A 17,541-nucleotide genomic window follows, 5' to 3' on the forward strand; every position below is an offset into this window, starting at 1 on the left:
CGCCACATCCCATCTCTAATTGGCTGCGAACCTGAGCCCCTGTATTTTCCTCACAAGCCTATCATAACGTAGCACACGGGAAGAAAGTCCAAAACGACCTCGAACACACAAAAAAAGAAAAAGCTGCTCGTCGCGGTCACGGATACACAGGTTAGTCTTTCGACACGCTCTTTGCAACACGCCGTGAAGACATGCGGCTGACAAGTGAAAGGCGATATGCAAAAGACTTGTGACTGATAGCCGGGGGTGTCTGGAGTCTGCGCGCTCACTGGAACGGCTAATAAATAAAGTCCAGCAATGCAATCAACAGGCGGCCGTTGAGGACATTCTTGTCAGACTCTGAAATGAATCACTCTGATTTGTGCAGGGCTCCAAACGGAGATGTCGGCAAATTAATGAAAGGAATTATTCATAATATGCATATCCCCGGAACTGCTCTTAATAAACATTGTTTTCGTAAGGATGGAGTCACAGCTGCAGCCCCTAATTATGAGGAAAAGTAAAAGAAGGTTAAGTCAACTGGTTTCCCCAATAACCTTGCATCTTTCCACGTGGGTTCCTGCTTGAAACATTTAGAAATGCCGATGATAATGTAGTGTATTTGTGATACAAGAGGAATGAGTCGTTTATCCGAATTACTTCAACAGAAGCAGATGTTGTTGTTAGCTTTAAGTGCAAAGCACAAAAGTCACAGGCAGGTCGATCGTTTGTGTCACTCTGCATCTCCTGGTTCACTCGTTTGCCGAAATGCATACAGACGAAAAATGACACACATAAAATGTAGCAGTGAATAGTTGTTGGAGTGATTATTTATATTCTCAACCCCCCTCCCCCAAAAGTAATTAGAAATAAACCAGCTGTGAGAGTGAGGAAAAGAAATGTGCACAAACCATAATGCATTGTTTTACGCTTTAATTTCAGAATTTGTGACACCAGTATATTATTTCCGGCCTAAGAGACAGATACAATATAAATATTTCCTGTAAATAAAAAAAAGGTAAATCTTTAAACTCGTAGTGTCCATAGTTTAAGGATACTGCAGTGTCTCTGCACCAATGGACGCAGCAAGTGAGTGACAGGGACTCTCTTCTGCACTGCTAAACATGCAAGCATGAAATATCCAGAACTATAATGACTGAGGTGCTTAAACTACAGCCAGAAGCAGGGTTCGTCCTGCGTGGGTGGAGATCTTAGTGGACTTGTAGGTCTGTCTTAAGGAAGACTGCAGATGGGTGACGAGGCCGCTCCACGAACGAGATGTCCCCCTGTAGGAATCTTTCATTTTTGTAACCTTAGGTTTTAGAGAAGAAGCAAAAAAACCTTGTCAGATTAAGCAACAGAAGACGTCTCCTACTGTGTGCAACTGAAACTGAAATAGCAATTAATTGGTCAAGAAGAAATGAATGAGGGAAATTAAAGTAACTGGTACTGGTAGATTTAACCAAATAAAAAATCCTCTAGATTTTGGGAAGAACTGTAAGATGGATCAGGATGTGGGATGATATTGAACATATAAGCCATAATGTGCACATTCCAATTTGAGATCCACAATTCAATAATTCATGAAGTAATGAGATGGACTGAGACATAAATGTGCTCCGTGTGAACTAGGTTCTGGACCTGAGAGACTGCAGCGGCTCCCACGTTTGCGTGGCTGCAGATGTGGCCAGGGCGTGCACCATGACACACGTTCAAGTCATCTGGAATGTACACAAAGTCACAGTAGAACACACACACACACACATGCACACACACATGCAAGTCACACAAATTCAGAAGCGTAAAACCCAACGCTGCCCAACAGGGTCGAGAACCTTGAAGGGGAAAACAACCCAGAAATGATCGTGGCAAAGATGTGCATTAAAAACAGAATTTAGGGACTTACTTGTTACAGGACAGGTAAACGATCCGGCCATCACATGTGTGTTGTTTTTATTCTTCTTGGCCTCTTTGGATGCTTTCCAGTTGATAAGGAACTGTCTGTTCAACTCATTAATTTCCTTGCCATCCAGAACCTCTACAAGAATATAGTAACATTAAACAAACACTTCATTTGAAATTGAAAAAGCGAAAGGGGTATATTTTTGCTTTGATCATTAAGTGGTCTCTTAATTATTAGCTTGGGCATTTATTTTCATATTAGAGTGCTATTGGGAAGGAAAGTGATTAAGAACTCACCCAGGTTTCGGACCGCGGTTATTAGGCGATCTCTGTACTTCTTTTTTTTACAAACAGGATTTCCACTCAAATCCATTTGAAGCAACCGAGGCCAATGGTAGAACACGTCCTCCAACTCCTGAAAAGTAGAGAAACTTAACCCACCATATGCTTTCACACCTTTTCCACCGCGCGTCTCCACACAGACAACCTTTGCCTTTAAACAAATAGCTATGATGCATATTCAAAAATCCCTAATTCGAGACAAACATCAGCAGGGATGTGTTTTTTTAAACACTTGGCCTGGGTGAATAGTAATGTGAACTACAAGGGCACAACGTAAACAACACTGTTGAGTTGAGTTGCTTGACTTCTTGCAGCTAACGTTGCATTCGGAAGAAAAGAGTGGACGATGAAGATGAGCCATCTTTAGCCGCCTTCGGCATATTTATTACGAGCGCTGCTGACACATCAGTCTCACGGTCAGACAGCTTTCATTGCCTCCTATATAAAAAAAAAACGGCAAAACATTTGGGACAAACTAAACAGTAACGCAAACGCGTCCACTTTAGCGCCCCCTCGTGGCTTAAGTTTAATACAGAACGGTACAGCATTACATTATTACTACAACTGAGGACATAATGAACATATTTTAACACCCCCACTTGTACTCAGATTGCTATCCTCTTAAGAAAAATGAAAACAACAAAAAGAGAATGAATGTGGACTCCTGTCATACACATGTCAATCTCCAAAAAGAGCACCTGTAAACTTCCTCAGTTTCAACTTGTTTACAGGTTTGGTCATTACATCAGCAACCATGTTATCAGTAGAACAATACATCAAAGTCACTCTTCCCTCATTCACAGTTGACCTGATAAAGTGATACTTTATGTCAATATGTTTACATCTTCGTCTGTTTACAGGGTTTTTGGCGAGAGCGATTGTTCCCTGATTGTCCTCATGTACTACAGTTTGTGTGTACTCATAGTCATCTATACCTTCCAGTAACTGTTCTAGATATAGACATTCTTGTATGGTTGATGCCAGTGCCATATATTCTGCCTCGCATGTGGATAGCGCCACAGTAGGCTGCTTTCTAGTCTTCCATGAGATCAGAGAGCTGTACTGACTAAGGCTCACACAGTATCCTGTGGTACTGCGTCTATCACTGGTATCAGCCGCCCAGTCTGCGTCACTATAGGCCCGTATACCTAGTTTCTCACTGTTGTTTCTCCTAAAACTTAACCCTTTTTCTGCTGTTCCTTTGAGATATCTAAGTACATGCTTCACAGTGACCCACTGTTCCTCTGTAGGCTCAGCAAAGAATTGTGACAACCTGCTCACAACGAAGCTTAAATCTGGTCTGGTGCAAACAGTCAGATATATAAGACTTCCCACAGCCTCTCTGTACATCCTGACATCTTCCATCTTTGCTGCACCCTCAGTATACTCCAGCTTTTGCTCACAGGGTGTTTCCCTTGGTCTACAGTCTTGCATATTAAAACGCTGTAGTATCTTGTTAGTGTACTTTTCCTGTGACATTTTTACACACCCATCTGACTGACTAAAATCGATACCCAGAAAATGTTTTAGTTTGCCAAGATCTTTCATTTTAAACTTTTCTGCAAGCATCTCTTTCACATTTTTCAGTCTCTCTTCATTGCTCGCTGCAATGATCAGATCATCGACCCATATGATTATGATCACCTTTCCTTCTTTTGACTCTTTGGCATAAACACAGTGGTCGGCTGGGTTTTGTGTAAAACCATTCTCAGTTAGGCAATCATGCAAAACCTTATTCCAATTTCGCCCGGATTGTTTTAAACCATAAAGCGATTTTTCTAGCTTATAGACTATACCCTCTTTCTCTTGATAGCCATCTGGTGGATTTATGTAGATCTCATAGTCTATGGGGGCGTGTAGATACGCTGTTTTCACGTCCATTTGGTGTAAGAGTAAATTCTCCTGTGCTGCTTTCTGTAGCACAACCCTCACACTCGTCAAGTCTGCAGTGGGTGAAAACGTTTCCCCATAGTCTACTCCCAGTTTCTGGCTGTAACCCTTAGCTACAAACCTTGCTTTATGTTTGTCTTTTCCGTCTGCATCAGTCTTTATGGAGTAAACCCATCTACCCCCCACTGTTTTCTTGCCTATTGGTAGTGTTGTCGGGGTAAAAGTTTTGTTCTCGTTCAGGGATTGGATTTCCTCATCCATTGCTTTTAGCCATCCTTTTGAGTTAGCTGACTCTATTGCTTCCCCATAAGTCTGTGGAACGCCACATATGGCTCTACAGCAATAGTCTACTGTGATATGAACCCCATCACCGTCACTGTCTTCAGTTACAAAGTCATCTAAGTAACTTGGTGTTCTCCTTTCTCTAGCAGGATACCTCCTACTCTCGGGTTCATCACTCGGCACACTCTGTTGTGCTTGGGCATTTGGTTCTTGAGCATTTTCTGTACTCCTACTCTGTGTGGTCTCGTTAGTCAGGGGTCTCACACTGTCAGAGTCGTCGCTTGGATCTGGCTCACCCGTCTGTGTCTGTTTTTCCACGGCTGCCTTGCTCACAAACTTCACTAGCCTGTGTTTTTGAACTTTGTTTGTATCTGGATAATACACCAAATAGGCTGGGCTGTTCTTATCGTAACCCACAAAACGTCCCGTGTCACATCTGGGATCAAGTTTTCCCTTTTCCTGTTTGTAAGTGTAGCATACAGAACCAAACTTTTGCATCCTAGACACATTAGGCTTCTTGTCTGTCAACGACTCATAAGGAGTCCGCCCAGTACGTCTGCTAAAACACCGGTTGCGTACTATTGCTGCTGTTTGTACTGCGTAGGGCCATAACTGCTTTGGTAGTGCACTCTCAACTAACATACATCTCCCCATCTCAAAGAGAGTACGCCAACCTCTCTCCGCAGTTCCGTTTTGGTGTGGGGAATACGGAGCTGACGTTTCATGTCGGATGTTGTTTTTCCTCAACAGTGTTTGAAAATCACCACATGTAAACTCTGTTCCGTTATCGGATCTGATGCACTTTACTTTTCCGTAAGGTGATACATCTGCTAGGAACTTTTCCGTAGCCTGTACGGTGTCACTTTTCTTCTTTAGAAAATATACAAATACTGCGCTTGAGTAATCATCGGTGAATGACTGTACATATTTGTAACCATCTATTGACTCTGTGGCTACTGGACCTGCGAGGTCTGTGTGTACCATCTGTAAGGGAGCCTTTGCTCTGGTATCAGGGTCCCTATTTCTGGTTTGGGCGAATTTTCCCTGAATACATACCTCACACTCTTGCTCGGGTCTGCCTGTTTTGCCCTTGATCTGCATACCTTCAACAACATTCTGCAACTTAGAAACATCGCCATAGTTACAGTGGCCCAATATCTCGTGCCATGCCTGTATGTCGTGACATGCGTTACACGTATCATTAGACTCAACTTCAGTGTGCAAAAAATACAACCTTCCGTATACGTGAATGTTAAACCTGGTACCGTCTCTGGTTATCAGGGCGTCTTTATCTTCTTTAAAAACGACCGTAGCCCCACTGGTGGTCGCTGCCTTCACAGAGAAGATGCTCTGGGGGTACGACGGTACAAACAAAGCGTCTTTCAGCACCGCCTTGCGTCGCTGTCCTTCGCTGTCGATGAGGGAAACCTCAGCATTTCCCCTCCGCTGAGCGATCCCGCTGCACCGGGTGCCGTCTGCCAGCTCGACACTGTGCGCTTCCGGCCTGAACGCGCAGTCAAAGCTCTTGAACATGGTTATGTCCGTGATGATATGAGAGGTAGCCCCTGTGTCCACCATCAGACCCCTCTGCTGGATGTTGCATGGCGGCTGCCGCTGGGTATCGGTCTCGCCGTCTCTCATCTTGAACACGTAGTCCTCGGCGTCTTCTGAGGCTTTACTCACACCATCCTTTGTGCTCTTACTGTCCTTGTCCTTACGCCTACACGTGGCGTCTTTGTGTGTGTCACTTCTGCAGTGACTACACCAGGTTTTCTGTCGACATTCTTTTGCTCTGTGGCCTTTAGCGCCACACTTGAAACACATCAACTCTGCGTCGTCCTTTATCCAGCCACGTGCGCTCGTCTTGGCGGGCCGCCGTCCGATTTTCCCCTGAGTCTTCATCACACTGTCGCTTGACTCAGCTGCTTTTATCTTTTCTGTCTCTTCAAAACTACGTAGTTTAGTCTTGAATTCTGCAAACGTAATATTATCGTCTGCATGTGCCACATGTATTGCAAATGGCTTAAAACTTTCAGGCAATCCCTTTAGGACCATAGCGACTAGCAGTCCGTCTCCTAGCGTTTCACCCGCGTTGCGCAGTGCTGTGATGGCGGTTTCGGCTCTGATAATATAGTCCATTACGCTTTCATCATTTGCTTTCAGAAGCGAGGTCAAGGTGGTGTACAAGTTGATTATACGGGGCTTTCCCCTCCCGGCATAATACTCTCTCAATATTGCCAAAGCTTTCCTTCCATTGTTGGGTGCATCTCTCATGACTAATGATAGACTTTTGTCGTCTAAAAGTAGAATTAGCTCCGCATACGCGTCCGCGTTTTTCTTTTCATCTGCCGCTATTTCGGCTTCTGACACCGGTTCTCTCAGCACCGTGTCCTTTAGTCCTGATAAATGAAAATGTCCCAACATTTTGGTTTCCCAAAGCTCATACTTAGTCTCATCTCCGTCGAACGTCAGTCGAGGCAGTCTCCTTCGTTGTTCCGCCATGTTAGCTTACTCTTTTTCAAGTCCGTTTAGCACGCGGTCCGTTGCGACTTTCTAAACGGTGGAAAACAACGCACTTATCTTCCGAACGACTCCTGGGCCCATAACCTGTTGAGTTGAGTTGCTTGACTTCTTGCAGCTAACGTTGCATTCGGAAGAAAAGAGTGGACGATGAAGATGAGCCATCTTTAGCCGCCTTCGGCATATTTATTACGAGCGCTGCTGACACATCAGTCTCACGGTCAGACAGCTTTCATTGCCTCCTATATAAAAAAAAACGGCAAAACATTTGGGACAAACTAAACAGTAACGCAAACGCGTCCACTTTAGCGCCCCCTCGTGGCTTAAGTTTAATACAGAACGGTACAGCATTACATTATTACTACAACTGAGGACATAATGAACATATTTTAACAAACACATCCGTCTATTTTAATAAACAGTGTCGCCGGTGTCGTGTAACTACAAGTTGTCTCCTGGGGACGCCGTGAGGCTGCACGGCTCCTGCAGCCAGTTGCCTGCAGTTGTATGTTTATCTAAAAAGGCACATTAATCCAAGCCTGGAAATATGAATACTCTCTGGACACGCTCTGATTGTTCATTGCCTTCCTGTCTTGGCCAAAGCGCTTCCACTTTTCCAGCTCTCGCCGCAATCAGTTCAGAGGGGACCCCTGAGCGCCGCGCGCTCCCCGGGCTTTGATAAATGATCGTGTCAGGGCCGTCACTCAGAAGGCCCTCGGCCCGAAGAGCGGCCCAGCGCCAAATTGGCCCTTCGCGCGGGGGCGTATGGAGCAGCCAGAGCCCGGATACTCGCCCGCGCTCGTCTGGCGCGCTCTCTCTCTCTCTCTCTCCACCGGACTAATGATGGGCCAGTTATGAGGCTGCATTTGACCGGGCCTTCGATTCCCCTGTCTTCTCCGGGCCCAGCGCGCGCGGCTAACGGTCTCCGAAGACGCTCCCCCCCCCATTTGTCACCCCGGCTGACTGCCTGTCATAATCTATTTTGAAAAAAAAAAATCCATAACGCTGCCTCTGGACTGTGAGCAAACGGGCGCAGGAGCAGGGATTGATCCTTTCGGAGGGCTGTCTTTGCGGGATCAATAGTGGCAGACGGGTGGTATAAATTATAGGAGATATCTGCTCAGAATGACACGTGTACGGCTGTTACCTGCATCAACGTTCTCACGGGGAAAAGCATTTGTGATAACAAAAAAAAGAAAAAGTAGCTTCAGCAACGTGGTCGATTGTGCTTTGAGTGTGATGCTACCAATGGCTCATCCTAGATTGAAATGGCACTAGGAAAGAACAATGGATTCCTTTTACATGAAGCTATCAACCGTTTCACCTCAAAATATCGGAGAATGAAAGCTGTGATAGGAGATAGCAGGTTGTCGTTCAAAGGAAGTCGATGAGGTCGAATCCTAGCTTGGCCTCAGAAGAATCTCCCATGAAGTAAAGACCTGGTGGTTCATGGGCTCGCGTAGACGATTCTTAGGCACAGAGGAGAAATCAGCCTCCCAAGGAAAGAGAGAAACTCATGCTTGTTTAAAGCTGTCAGCGAGAAAGGTCTCAGGGGAACAGCTCGCTGATTTGTTGAATAATTCTGACCCTGAAAGAGTCGCGGAGACTGGGAACCTATGGCGGGATTTGCAGGATTTGGTTCTTTAGAACCCTGTTCTGCATATCATTTCACACATCACTGCAGAAAGCTATAACAATGTTAATGTTGACCCCATCAACTAATAGCTGGATTGTTGACTTTAATACACCATATCATGCACAGTCGCTGCGCCGCCGTGGTGCCATTGACTTCCTTACTTTCTCTCTGGGAAAGGACATGACTTAGTTTCACAGACGTATTTAAGTTAAATAACACATATAGTTACCTCCATATCGCACAATCTATTGTCAGCAGCAGAAAAATGCTGGAGCTCCTTCAGCACGCTCAGGTCCCTGATTTCATCAATGTTGTTGTTGTTGATATTCAGGACACAAAGAGATTCCTGTGCAACAAATACAGGTTAATGAAGAAATAAAAGGCCAGTGAATACAGTTACAGAATCTTACAAATAAATATTACACAATGCACCATTAAAGCCTCAGATAAGTGTTAAACCAAATAGAAACGTTGTAAAAGAAAATTGTACTACAAAAAACATTTACTATTTACATCTTTTTTTTCGTTCTTTGGCTGTGAATCATTTGCATTATGTATTTAAAATGTGTTCTCTTCATGTACCTGAACTATTAGGATCATGTCCAAATCAGACTTTAGATAGTCCTGTTAAATATTAAGTCAAACCGAGCGCATTACTGCTTTTACGTGGAATACTGGCCTCATTTTTTAACTTAAAGAGAGCGCCTCACAGGTTGATAAACCACATGTCCTGATGACAGAAAATATGGCTTTCTTCAGATATTTTTATTACTTTAAATATGAAATTGCAAATAAAGGGACCACAATCATTCTAGGAGTGCGGATCTTCCTCATTCCACATACTATCTCTGTGCTGAACAGTGTAAAAATAGGTCATACAGCCAGTGAGAGGAGAGTCATGGGGTCAAGGAGCATCTTTTCCCCCGGTGCCAGCCTCTGATTCTCCAGATGAAGCTCCTTGAGCTCGCACAGTGTCTCTAAGCCCTCGACCACAGCGATCTCGTTTCCACCCAGATACCTACGGAGCAGACAAAGAACATCACATATTCAGACACACCTTAAACTTTATCGCGGAACCACAATCTGGGGGGGGGGGGGGGTGGAGTCAAAATTGTCTACTTACAGTTTGGACAGCTTCTGCAGATTGGCAAGATGATCTATATGGGTGATGTTATTGTTCTGCATGTAAAGATGGGTGAGGTTGGAGGCAAAGCCAAGGTTGCATATGTGCGTGATCTGATTATCATATAGGTAAAGAACGGTGAGATTTCTACACATGGAGAGATCCCCCTGCAAACAGAATTTAAAAGTCAGGCACATCACAGGAAAAGCCCAGAAAGAAATCGCCAGCGTTGATACTGGCAAACTCACAATGTCTTCAATGCTGCTGCTGGAGAAGTGCAGGTGGGTGAGTGTTTTGAGGTACTCTGGGAAGGAGAGGCCCCTTTTCTTTTTGAAGTTGCTTCTAGATTTGGCAATCAGATCTATCGTCAGGCGTACCATGGCGGCTCATCCACAGGGCTGAAACAAAGAGGATCCTTTCAAGATTTAGCCAAGCATTCGGCCCACGGAAGGGGATCTAGAAAAGAAGGAGGTCTTAGGTGGCAAATAAACGTTCCTCGGAATCACAATTTAATAATGCCCCATTGCTTCAGTGTTTGTAATCCAAAATGACGTATAACTCCCCACAGAACTTTAAATGTCCCAAAACCTAATTGTCAATTCCCATTTAGGGATAATTGATGGGGCAGGGGGGGGGGCATCACTGTTCTCCAACATCTTGCTAAGAGGGCAAAGGTTGGGTCACCACTCAATTCATACTGTCATTAGAACTCCCAGGCAGACCAAGGAGATCCTTTACAAAGCCACCTTCCCTTCATCCAGGACTCGAGGGACTGAGCTGACATTGAGACATGACAATTTGTGCTTTGATTTGACTGGAATACAATTAACTTTGAGCATCATCGTACTGTAGCTCGCCTGCTGATACCACCGCATTGTGTGTGTGCGTGTGTGTGTGTGGAAGGTAAAAGCCGAGGTTACAGGAGAAAAAGAGGCACTGATCGATCAACACGAGCAGAATGGAAGCTAAAAGCGACCGTTAACTGAATGTATACAGTCCCCGGCCTCTCCTCTCTAGGGAGTAGGGGACGGCACTTTATCATTGTCAGAAACAAGTGCTGTCCCGGCGGTGAGAGGCAGCACAAATGTCATGAAGGGAATGCAAATAGCCAGGAACTAGACGGTGTTCACGCGGCCGGACAAGAAGAAGGCCCGTTTTAAACATGGATAACGTTACATAATTAGGCTAGCGGTGGCTAACTCATAGCTAGACCATAGCTAAACCATATTCTCTCACTAAGTTTCGCAAAATATTACCTAAACTTTCTTACCTGTCGACGTCTTCAGAAAGTTTTAAAATGCGAGCTAGCCCGTTTTAACTGTTAAAAGTTAGCGTTGAAGGAACCCGGAGGCTTGTTTTGTGTGCGACGGCAGTGTGTTGCTATGGAAACCCAAAGACGCAACGGCCCGTAGTCACACAGGAGTGGGTCAGCGATGAAATCATTGTCTGTGGGATTTCATGTCGTTGGTATTTTGTTACACCCAAACATCCATTACTGTCATCAAAGTGTTAAGGGAATACAAGCAGCATTTAAAATACAATTAAAAAAATGTAGCAGTAAGTAGTAACTTTATCACACACGTATCACATCCCCCGAACTAATGGTTACAAAAATGTGTGCCGTTCACGTTTTTGAGCTGTGCAGCTAGGATGACATTTATTCCATGCTATATCTTTCAAGACCACATACCAACTCGGGACCACAGCCCACTTCCCTCAGTGACCCCTGCAGTGTTAATCTATATCGTGTCAAGACCTGGGTTTCCTGTAAGGGAGCGACTTGCCTCCACTTATGCAGGAGCACATGGCGGAGAGGAAGTGCAGCACCTCCAGCTCTCTGAGTGGGGATCAGCTCCTTCTCTCACACACACACACACACACACACACGCACGCACGCACGCACGCACAAAGGGGTTAATTCCTCTGAGAGCCAAACCAAACACAACATCCCCAGATCTTAGTGGGGTCATTAGATCTTTAGGGCCTGAGTACTGTAGCACCTATAGCTATTAATCATCAGCCTTGTCAATCTCCTGCTCTCATATCAGTCACTGACAGTTGTTCATTCCTTCTTCTTTTTTGGTGTGGACAGCAAGGGAGAAGGCATTCCTCTGCAAACTATTTTTTTTTTTTACATGGGAGCATACTTTGGAATTAGAAAAACTGCTAAATGTTAAAATAGTAAGGTAAAAAGGTATTGGGTTTTTTGGCTGACCATGATTTGACTTGATTAGAATTTGCATACATTTTCCCATTCCAGCTTTAGTCATGCATGTAAATGTCCATCTGGTGATAATCACAATATTTACATTCCCAACGAGTTCAATATGTTTCACTGAAACTTAAATCACTATGTAAGAACAAACATTAGGGGAAACAATTTTAGGAGAACATACTCTAAATACTTTCTCAGCACTGTGACAGTCATCCATGTAATACATTTAAATATCTGGCAAAAATGCAAGCTATTCAGTGAACTGTGTGCAGAAAACCTATTCAAGTGTTTCACATTTATTTTATTACATTAAGGATAATCTAATAGGTTTCCTCTTTAAAACCACTATACCGAACACCTTCCAATTTAGAACATGGCTTGAATAAAGGTAAAAGCAAAACCATTATAAAAAGCTGTGCCAAAACTCATTCGCATGAGAAAAAACAGACACTCCCTCCGCCCCACTGGGATCGTTTCCTCTGCAATACATGACATCAAAAATATACATCTACCCATTACAATGCCGCTACGAAAAAGACATGACACGAAGCCGAGCCAAGAGCGGCCGGCCCTTAAAAAAAGGCAGACTCGGCGAGTGTCCGCGTCGACGCAGAGCAGAGCCGCCGGGTGAATGGACTCCAGTGTGCGCGGCTTCTGTTTCTGCGCTGCATCACTGCCGGCCCGCCGCGCCCCGGAGTGTGTGTGTGTGTGTGTGTGGGTGCCACCGAAGAGCCGAACCGCTCCGGGAGGGACTCCGCAGAGACGTCCCACGCGCCGCAGCCGATACCCTTTGAGCCTGTGCAGAAGCTGGAGTTTGTTGTTCCATTATGTAATGCTGCACTTGAATGACTGACCGGTGCGAGGTTAGGCTAGTGTGGTAAAACGCGCCCGTGGTGGGTGTTTAGATGTTGGGCTGCAGGAGAATACAGGGCAAAAGGAGTTTTGTATACAGCCAAAGCGTGAAAAAGGGACACGAGGCTGCAGTCAGACCCCCACGTCCAAAGAATGCTGAATTATATTCACAAATGACCCATCAGAAGTGTTTCGGTTGTATAATGTAGATTAAAATGAAAATAATATTCTTTGTGTATGAAATACCCAGACAGCAGATGCAATTTTTATTTTTATTTTTTACTGTATAACCCAAATAAGAAATGTAACTTTTAAAAAAAGCAACCCCAATATTCTACTTTTCAAAGTTAAACATAAACAATATACCAGTAAGTGCTGGATACGCACAAGAAAACACTTCCAGGTAAAATCCAAATCAGCTCGTAGTTCAGGTTCAGTTGCCAGACGTGTTGATTTGATTGAAGAGCTTGTCTTTAATGACTTGAGACATCAGGCCATGAATTGCCTCTATGGTTGTCTTGCAGCTAAAAGAAACCATAATGAAAATGGTGATTAGTTACATTTTTCCGCAGCAAAACAGACGGCACATACAGATATTTAGCATTTACTGTGGGCCATCACATGCAATAACCAGTGAGGATGTCGTTTGTAGTACTATGTCTCCATTTGTGTATCAGATATTGCAATAACTACTTAAGTGCCACATTTAGAAGATCCTTTAGGTTAGTTAGAATAATAAAAAGTATTAATCCATAAATCCATTATTATAAAAAAAAGGAAACACAAGTAATATGTCTTGTTCCGTTTGTAATAACACTACATGGAAATAACATTCCCAAAATACTATGAATCAAGAAATTAGTTAAATTCTTTGGCAATTAATTTGTTGCAATTTTGAGTTATTGTTGCAGTTATTTTCTTGATTTTTTTTGTTAAACTAATAATGTCTTTGGGTTTTAGAGAGCCGGTCAGGTTAAACGAGAAAAGAAGATCATGGTCTCTTCGGAAAACTTTAATTAACATATAAGATATATAACTGTCATTTTTATCAGAGACCAATTGTTGTGTAAATGGAGTGAAAACAACATACCTAATAAATAGATTATAGTTATTGCTAACATAATATAAAGGGAATAAAAATCCATTATCAACAAGTTGCCAATTGCTAAATATCGCATATTAATAAAATATAATGAAATTAGTTAAAATTATCTGAATCGCATTTTTTATAGGATCTATAATATACAGTAAGCTAATTGAAACACAGAAATCATACTCTCAAAATTAAGGCAGTGTATATATATATATATATATATATAAATAAAAGGGTACAATATTTTGTCCCTGAGTAAGATTCACCTATCTCGCGTTGCTTTGGCCAGTTTGTCCTCAGACTTCCTGTCGTGGGTGTCCAAGCCGAGCATGAAGCTACCTCGGCCCAGCTGGGCCTCCGACTGCTCCAGCTTCTCCGACAGGTCAAACACCTGGCCCGTGGTGTAGTCCGAGTTCTGACCGTCCAACAAACACACACACACACAGACCAATTCATTCATGCACCATTTGCCAACAAAAAAGGTGGAGAGCAGATTTCACGTGAAAGAAAAAACATTTTGCCCAACGGCAACAAATCACTTGGACGAGCTGCAGGAACGCTTTTTGTTTGAGTGAAAAGACGCCGGTTGGAAAAAGTTTGCTCAAGGTGAGGCCCTGTTTTGAGTGGAAAAGGTAATTAAAACACAATGACACGGGGGCCCCTGACTAGGGCGACAGTGTAGCAACTGACAAAGCCCGTCACCCAAGGAGCAGCTCGTCCTTGACATCTCGTCAATTCATCTCCATCCAGAATGCCAGAGAGCTCACTGTTTGGTTAAGCCCGCTGCCTATTTGGACTGTTTAGTCAGACTGACTGCATGCACAATGGGAATTCACATCAGTGGGATTGCAATCTTTAGAATAAACTTGAGGGGGGGGAGGGGGGGCGGGCAGAGGAGTCTGTGATGTACCACGGCAGCGTCTATGTCACTGGAGCTGGGTCCAACTTTAATATTTATCTCCCATGTTAAAAAGTGTAAATTAAGCGCATTACTAAAATGAATAAACAGCAACTCTTAACCACCAAGCGGCAATTAATCATGAAATCACAAGCGGGTGACCGAATGTCCCAATGAGTTATAGTTTAATAATCAACCATAAATCAAAATGTCAAACAATTAGCAGGGATTTAGTTTTCCTTTTTTGTCGTCTACTTACCGTGAGGAGACTTGAGGAACTTAAGGTATTGACCCAATATTTGTTCCAAAGGAGTTCCAGAAGCTTTCGATCAAGAGAGGACTTAAAGTAAGTTACCTCCAAGGCGTAATACCTGAATAAAAAAATATATAATTTACATAATGTAAGTTGGAAGTACTTTTATCATCAACAAGGTAATATACATCAATACTCACTGTTTACAGTGAACACCAAAGTCTTCAATCTTGTTCAGGGGGATTGTTTGGTATTCTGAGGGTCCCTCATCAGGAGGTTTGTAACCCTGGAAATGCAAAGAGGAAATGACAATTCCAACCAACTAAACACTTTCTCTGTACCAGATCATTATTACATAAATAAGGACTCAAGCAATGCAGCCCAGAGGCAATTAAAAGTTCATGACTTTAAAGACAAAAAAAACAATGTACAGCAATGAAAGAAAGGCAGATTCTAAAAGTAACAACATGAGCAAAAACAAACATTCAAATTAATCCTAATTGGCTAATTATTTGTATTACTATTAGAATGACAGGAGAATTGCGGCAGTATACGGTCTTTGCCTTACTTTTGGGTAGGTCCTAAAGGCGCCGAGGTTGACTTTTCCTGCGGAAATCGTCCGAGTGGGGTCGATCTGTTAGAATCAAGATACAGTAGAACAGGAAAACATAGTCAGGGGTCACACAGACCTCCGGGGACCTCTCAAATCTCTCCACCAGGAGCCTTTTACCGTCACTGTCATGGTGTGCTGAAAACGCTCACTTAATAATGAGACGCCCACGGCATCAAAGCACTGCTCGACCAAATGAAGTGGAAAAGGCAGATATAGAAATAGCATGATATTCATCAATATTACATTAACCACCTACAACTAATACATCAACATCAACCCCCTTCTCTGTTACACATACATTAACTTGTTTTGTCACAGTTCAAAAGAAATGGTTTCGGCTTTCCTGAATACAATGGTCATGTAAGCATTTGGTTTAAAAAAAAAAAAAAACTACTACTACTATTTCTGGAGTCTTACCACAACGGCCACAAAAGGCTCCTGGAACTGCTGGTTGAGCATCTGAGTGCTGACATCTATGCCAGAAAGCCAGCAGCCATAGCCGGGGTGACTGTGGTACCAGCCGATCGCATTCTCCAGCCGGCCAACCTGAGGGATGAGAAAGAGATGTGGGTTCATGTTTTAAGGCCTCCAAATAATGATGTGGTTTGCACATTTCCCCATCTATTGGGAAGGTTTATGGATACACTGGATTATAACAACTGAGGATTATAAACAATTACCTGTCATAGCAGGAGCTGTAGAAAAATGATTTTATCCGATATATAGCTATAAACTTCAATCCTACAGTGACACATCACACGGGTCTTGTTATGCTCGGGCCACATTACAAACATAAAAAAAAGTTTTTCTAAAATAACTGAATAGACTCTGCCCCGATATCACTGAAAAGTGTGTATTCAGAGTTTTTTGTTCCTCCTCTCGGATTAAAATCACAAAATCCCCCGCGATGCCCTTTAAACGAACGCCTTTGTCCGACCTGCTTGGCGTTTTCGATGTAGGCCGCCATGTACTCGTAGGCTGCAGCCTGGGCGTTGACCCGGGTCTCGGTGCCCTCCACGGGCAGGGCAAAGCTGTCCATGATGATCATGGTTTCACCGTCCACCTTCCCCAGCATGAGGCCCATCACCTCCAGGTTCCCCCCGGACCGGGCGTGCATCACCATCTTCAACAGGGCCAAGGCTGAGATCTTGCAGTACTTGAAGTAGTGATGACTATGGGAGGAGGAGGAGAAGAAGAAGAAAAAGACCACCCGGAGAATAAATCACAGGTGTATATTTATATATTAGAGGTAGTGGTAAGGAGTGGATCCATGTAAACACCCCACGCGGTTCACGCTAGCCGCATCGCTGTTGACAAATAAGCCGATGCTAGTTTGTAGCCGAGCTATCAAGGGGTGCTTCTTCTGACGTGACACAACTCACGACATCGCACGTTTAGCTGATGAACTCCTTCGACTGGATATCACGATACTGTTTTGTACTTACTCCTTTGTCCATGGCTTCGCAGCGAGGATTTCTTGTTGTTGCTTTTTGTCGTATTTGTAGATTTCGTCTATGCTTTGAACTTCCTGCATGCTGTTGGATAGCTCCCATGTTTTCTGAGCCGTGCTGGTACCCGCCATGGCGAATTATCCAGGCCAAACAAAAGCTGAGTCGCTAAAAACAAACAATTTGCTCAAGTATGTGAATAAATGTTATATTTCTCCAATAGTTTGATCCCGTAACAGGGCTAAATGGCCACTTGGTCAGGGAGCCATGACAGTGGGTCATACCAATGGATCAAAGTGTTATCACAGGAACATTTCTCATAATGTCACACACATATGACGTTTATGTGATTTTTATATTATACTATATATTGTAACACATGTATTGAACTATTTATACAACAATATATATCCAACACGAGCTATTTAACTTGTTTATCAATCATATTAAAGTACAGTCACCCCTCTGCCAGAATACATGGTTTAGTCCCGGCAA

The 17,541-nt window shown here is 43.5% G+C and overlaps 2 protein-coding genes across 4 annotated transcripts; both read right to left on the reverse strand.

The window, feature by feature from the left end:
- Nucleotides 1-897: 897 nt before the first annotated feature.
- ppp1r42 (protein phosphatase 1, regulatory subunit 42) lies at nucleotides 898-11,188 on the reverse strand. 3 transcript variants are annotated; one of them, XM_037456277.2, is made up of 9 exons: nucleotides 10,945-11,187; nucleotides 9,923-10,072; nucleotides 9,675-9,841; nucleotides 9,431-9,569; nucleotides 8,781-8,897; nucleotides 2,179-2,296; nucleotides 1,886-2,017; nucleotides 1,621-1,700; nucleotides 898-1,291 (listed from the first exon to the last, which is right to left on the reverse strand). In XM_037456277.2, the coding sequence occupies exons 2-9, from the start codon at nucleotides 10,052-10,054 to the stop codon at nucleotides 1,145-1,147; spliced, it is 1,032 nt and encodes a 343-aa protein (XP_037312174.2). In that variant the 5' UTR covers nucleotides 10,055-10,072; nucleotides 10,945-11,187; the 3' UTR covers nucleotides 898-1,144. The 3 variants fall into 3 exon arrangements, with proteins under 3 accessions (XP_037312174.2, XP_037312172.2, XP_037312176.2); XM_037456275.2 differs by having other exon boundaries at nucleotides 9,923-10,130; XM_037456279.2 differs by lacking the exon at nucleotides 1,621-1,700 and having other exon boundaries at nucleotides 9,923-10,130; nucleotides 10,945-11,188.
- A 963-nt stretch (nucleotides 11,189-12,151) lies between these two features.
- On the reverse strand, nucleotides 12,152-17,342 carry cops5 (COP9 signalosome subunit 5). The gene is made up of 8 exons (XM_037456280.2): nucleotides 17,044-17,342; nucleotides 16,536-16,770; nucleotides 16,016-16,144; nucleotides 15,554-15,619; nucleotides 15,186-15,271; nucleotides 14,992-15,103; nucleotides 14,101-14,249; nucleotides 12,152-13,265 (listed from the first exon to the last, which is right to left on the reverse strand). The coding sequence occupies exons 1-8, from the start codon at nucleotides 17,178-17,180 to the stop codon at nucleotides 13,175-13,177; spliced, it is 1,005 nt and encodes a 334-aa protein (XP_037312177.1). The 5' UTR covers nucleotides 17,181-17,342; the 3' UTR covers nucleotides 12,152-13,174.
- Between the last annotated feature and the right edge of the window lie 199 nt (nucleotides 17,343-17,541).

The sequence above is a fragment of the Pungitius pungitius genome, chromosome 19 (genome assembly GCF_949316345.1).
Source record: "Pungitius pungitius chromosome 19, fPunPun2.1, whole genome shotgun sequence".
Lineage (NCBI taxonomy): Eukaryota > Metazoa > Chordata > Actinopteri > Perciformes > Gasterosteidae > Pungitius > Pungitius pungitius.

Bases quoted from the DNA above. Each gene is read 5' to 3' on its own strand.
- ppp1r42 (XM_037456277.2), bottom strand. From the start codon at position 10,054: ATGGTACGCCTGACGATAGATCTGATTGCCAAATCTAGAAGCAACTTC. The intron at 9,842-9,922 runs GTGAGTTTGCCA...TTCTGTTTGCAG, and splicing joins GCAGCAGCATTGAAGACATT to GGGGATCTCTCCATGTGTAG. The intron at 2,297-8,780 runs GTAACTATATGT...TCTACTTTTCAG, and splicing joins ATAGATTGTGCGATATGGAG to GAGTTGGAGGACGTGTTCTA.
- cops5 (XM_037456280.2), bottom strand. From the start codon at position 17,180: ATGGCGGGTACCAGCACGGCTCAGAAAACATGGGAGCTATCCAACAGC. The intron at 15,620-16,015 runs GTAAGACTCCAG...TGATTCTAACAG, and splicing joins AGCCTTTTGTGGCCGTTGTG to ATCGACCCCACTCGGACGAT. The intron at 13,266-14,100 runs GTGAATCTTACT...GGTTTCTTTTAG, and splicing joins GCCAAAGCAACGCGAGATAG to CTGCAAGACAACCATAGAGG.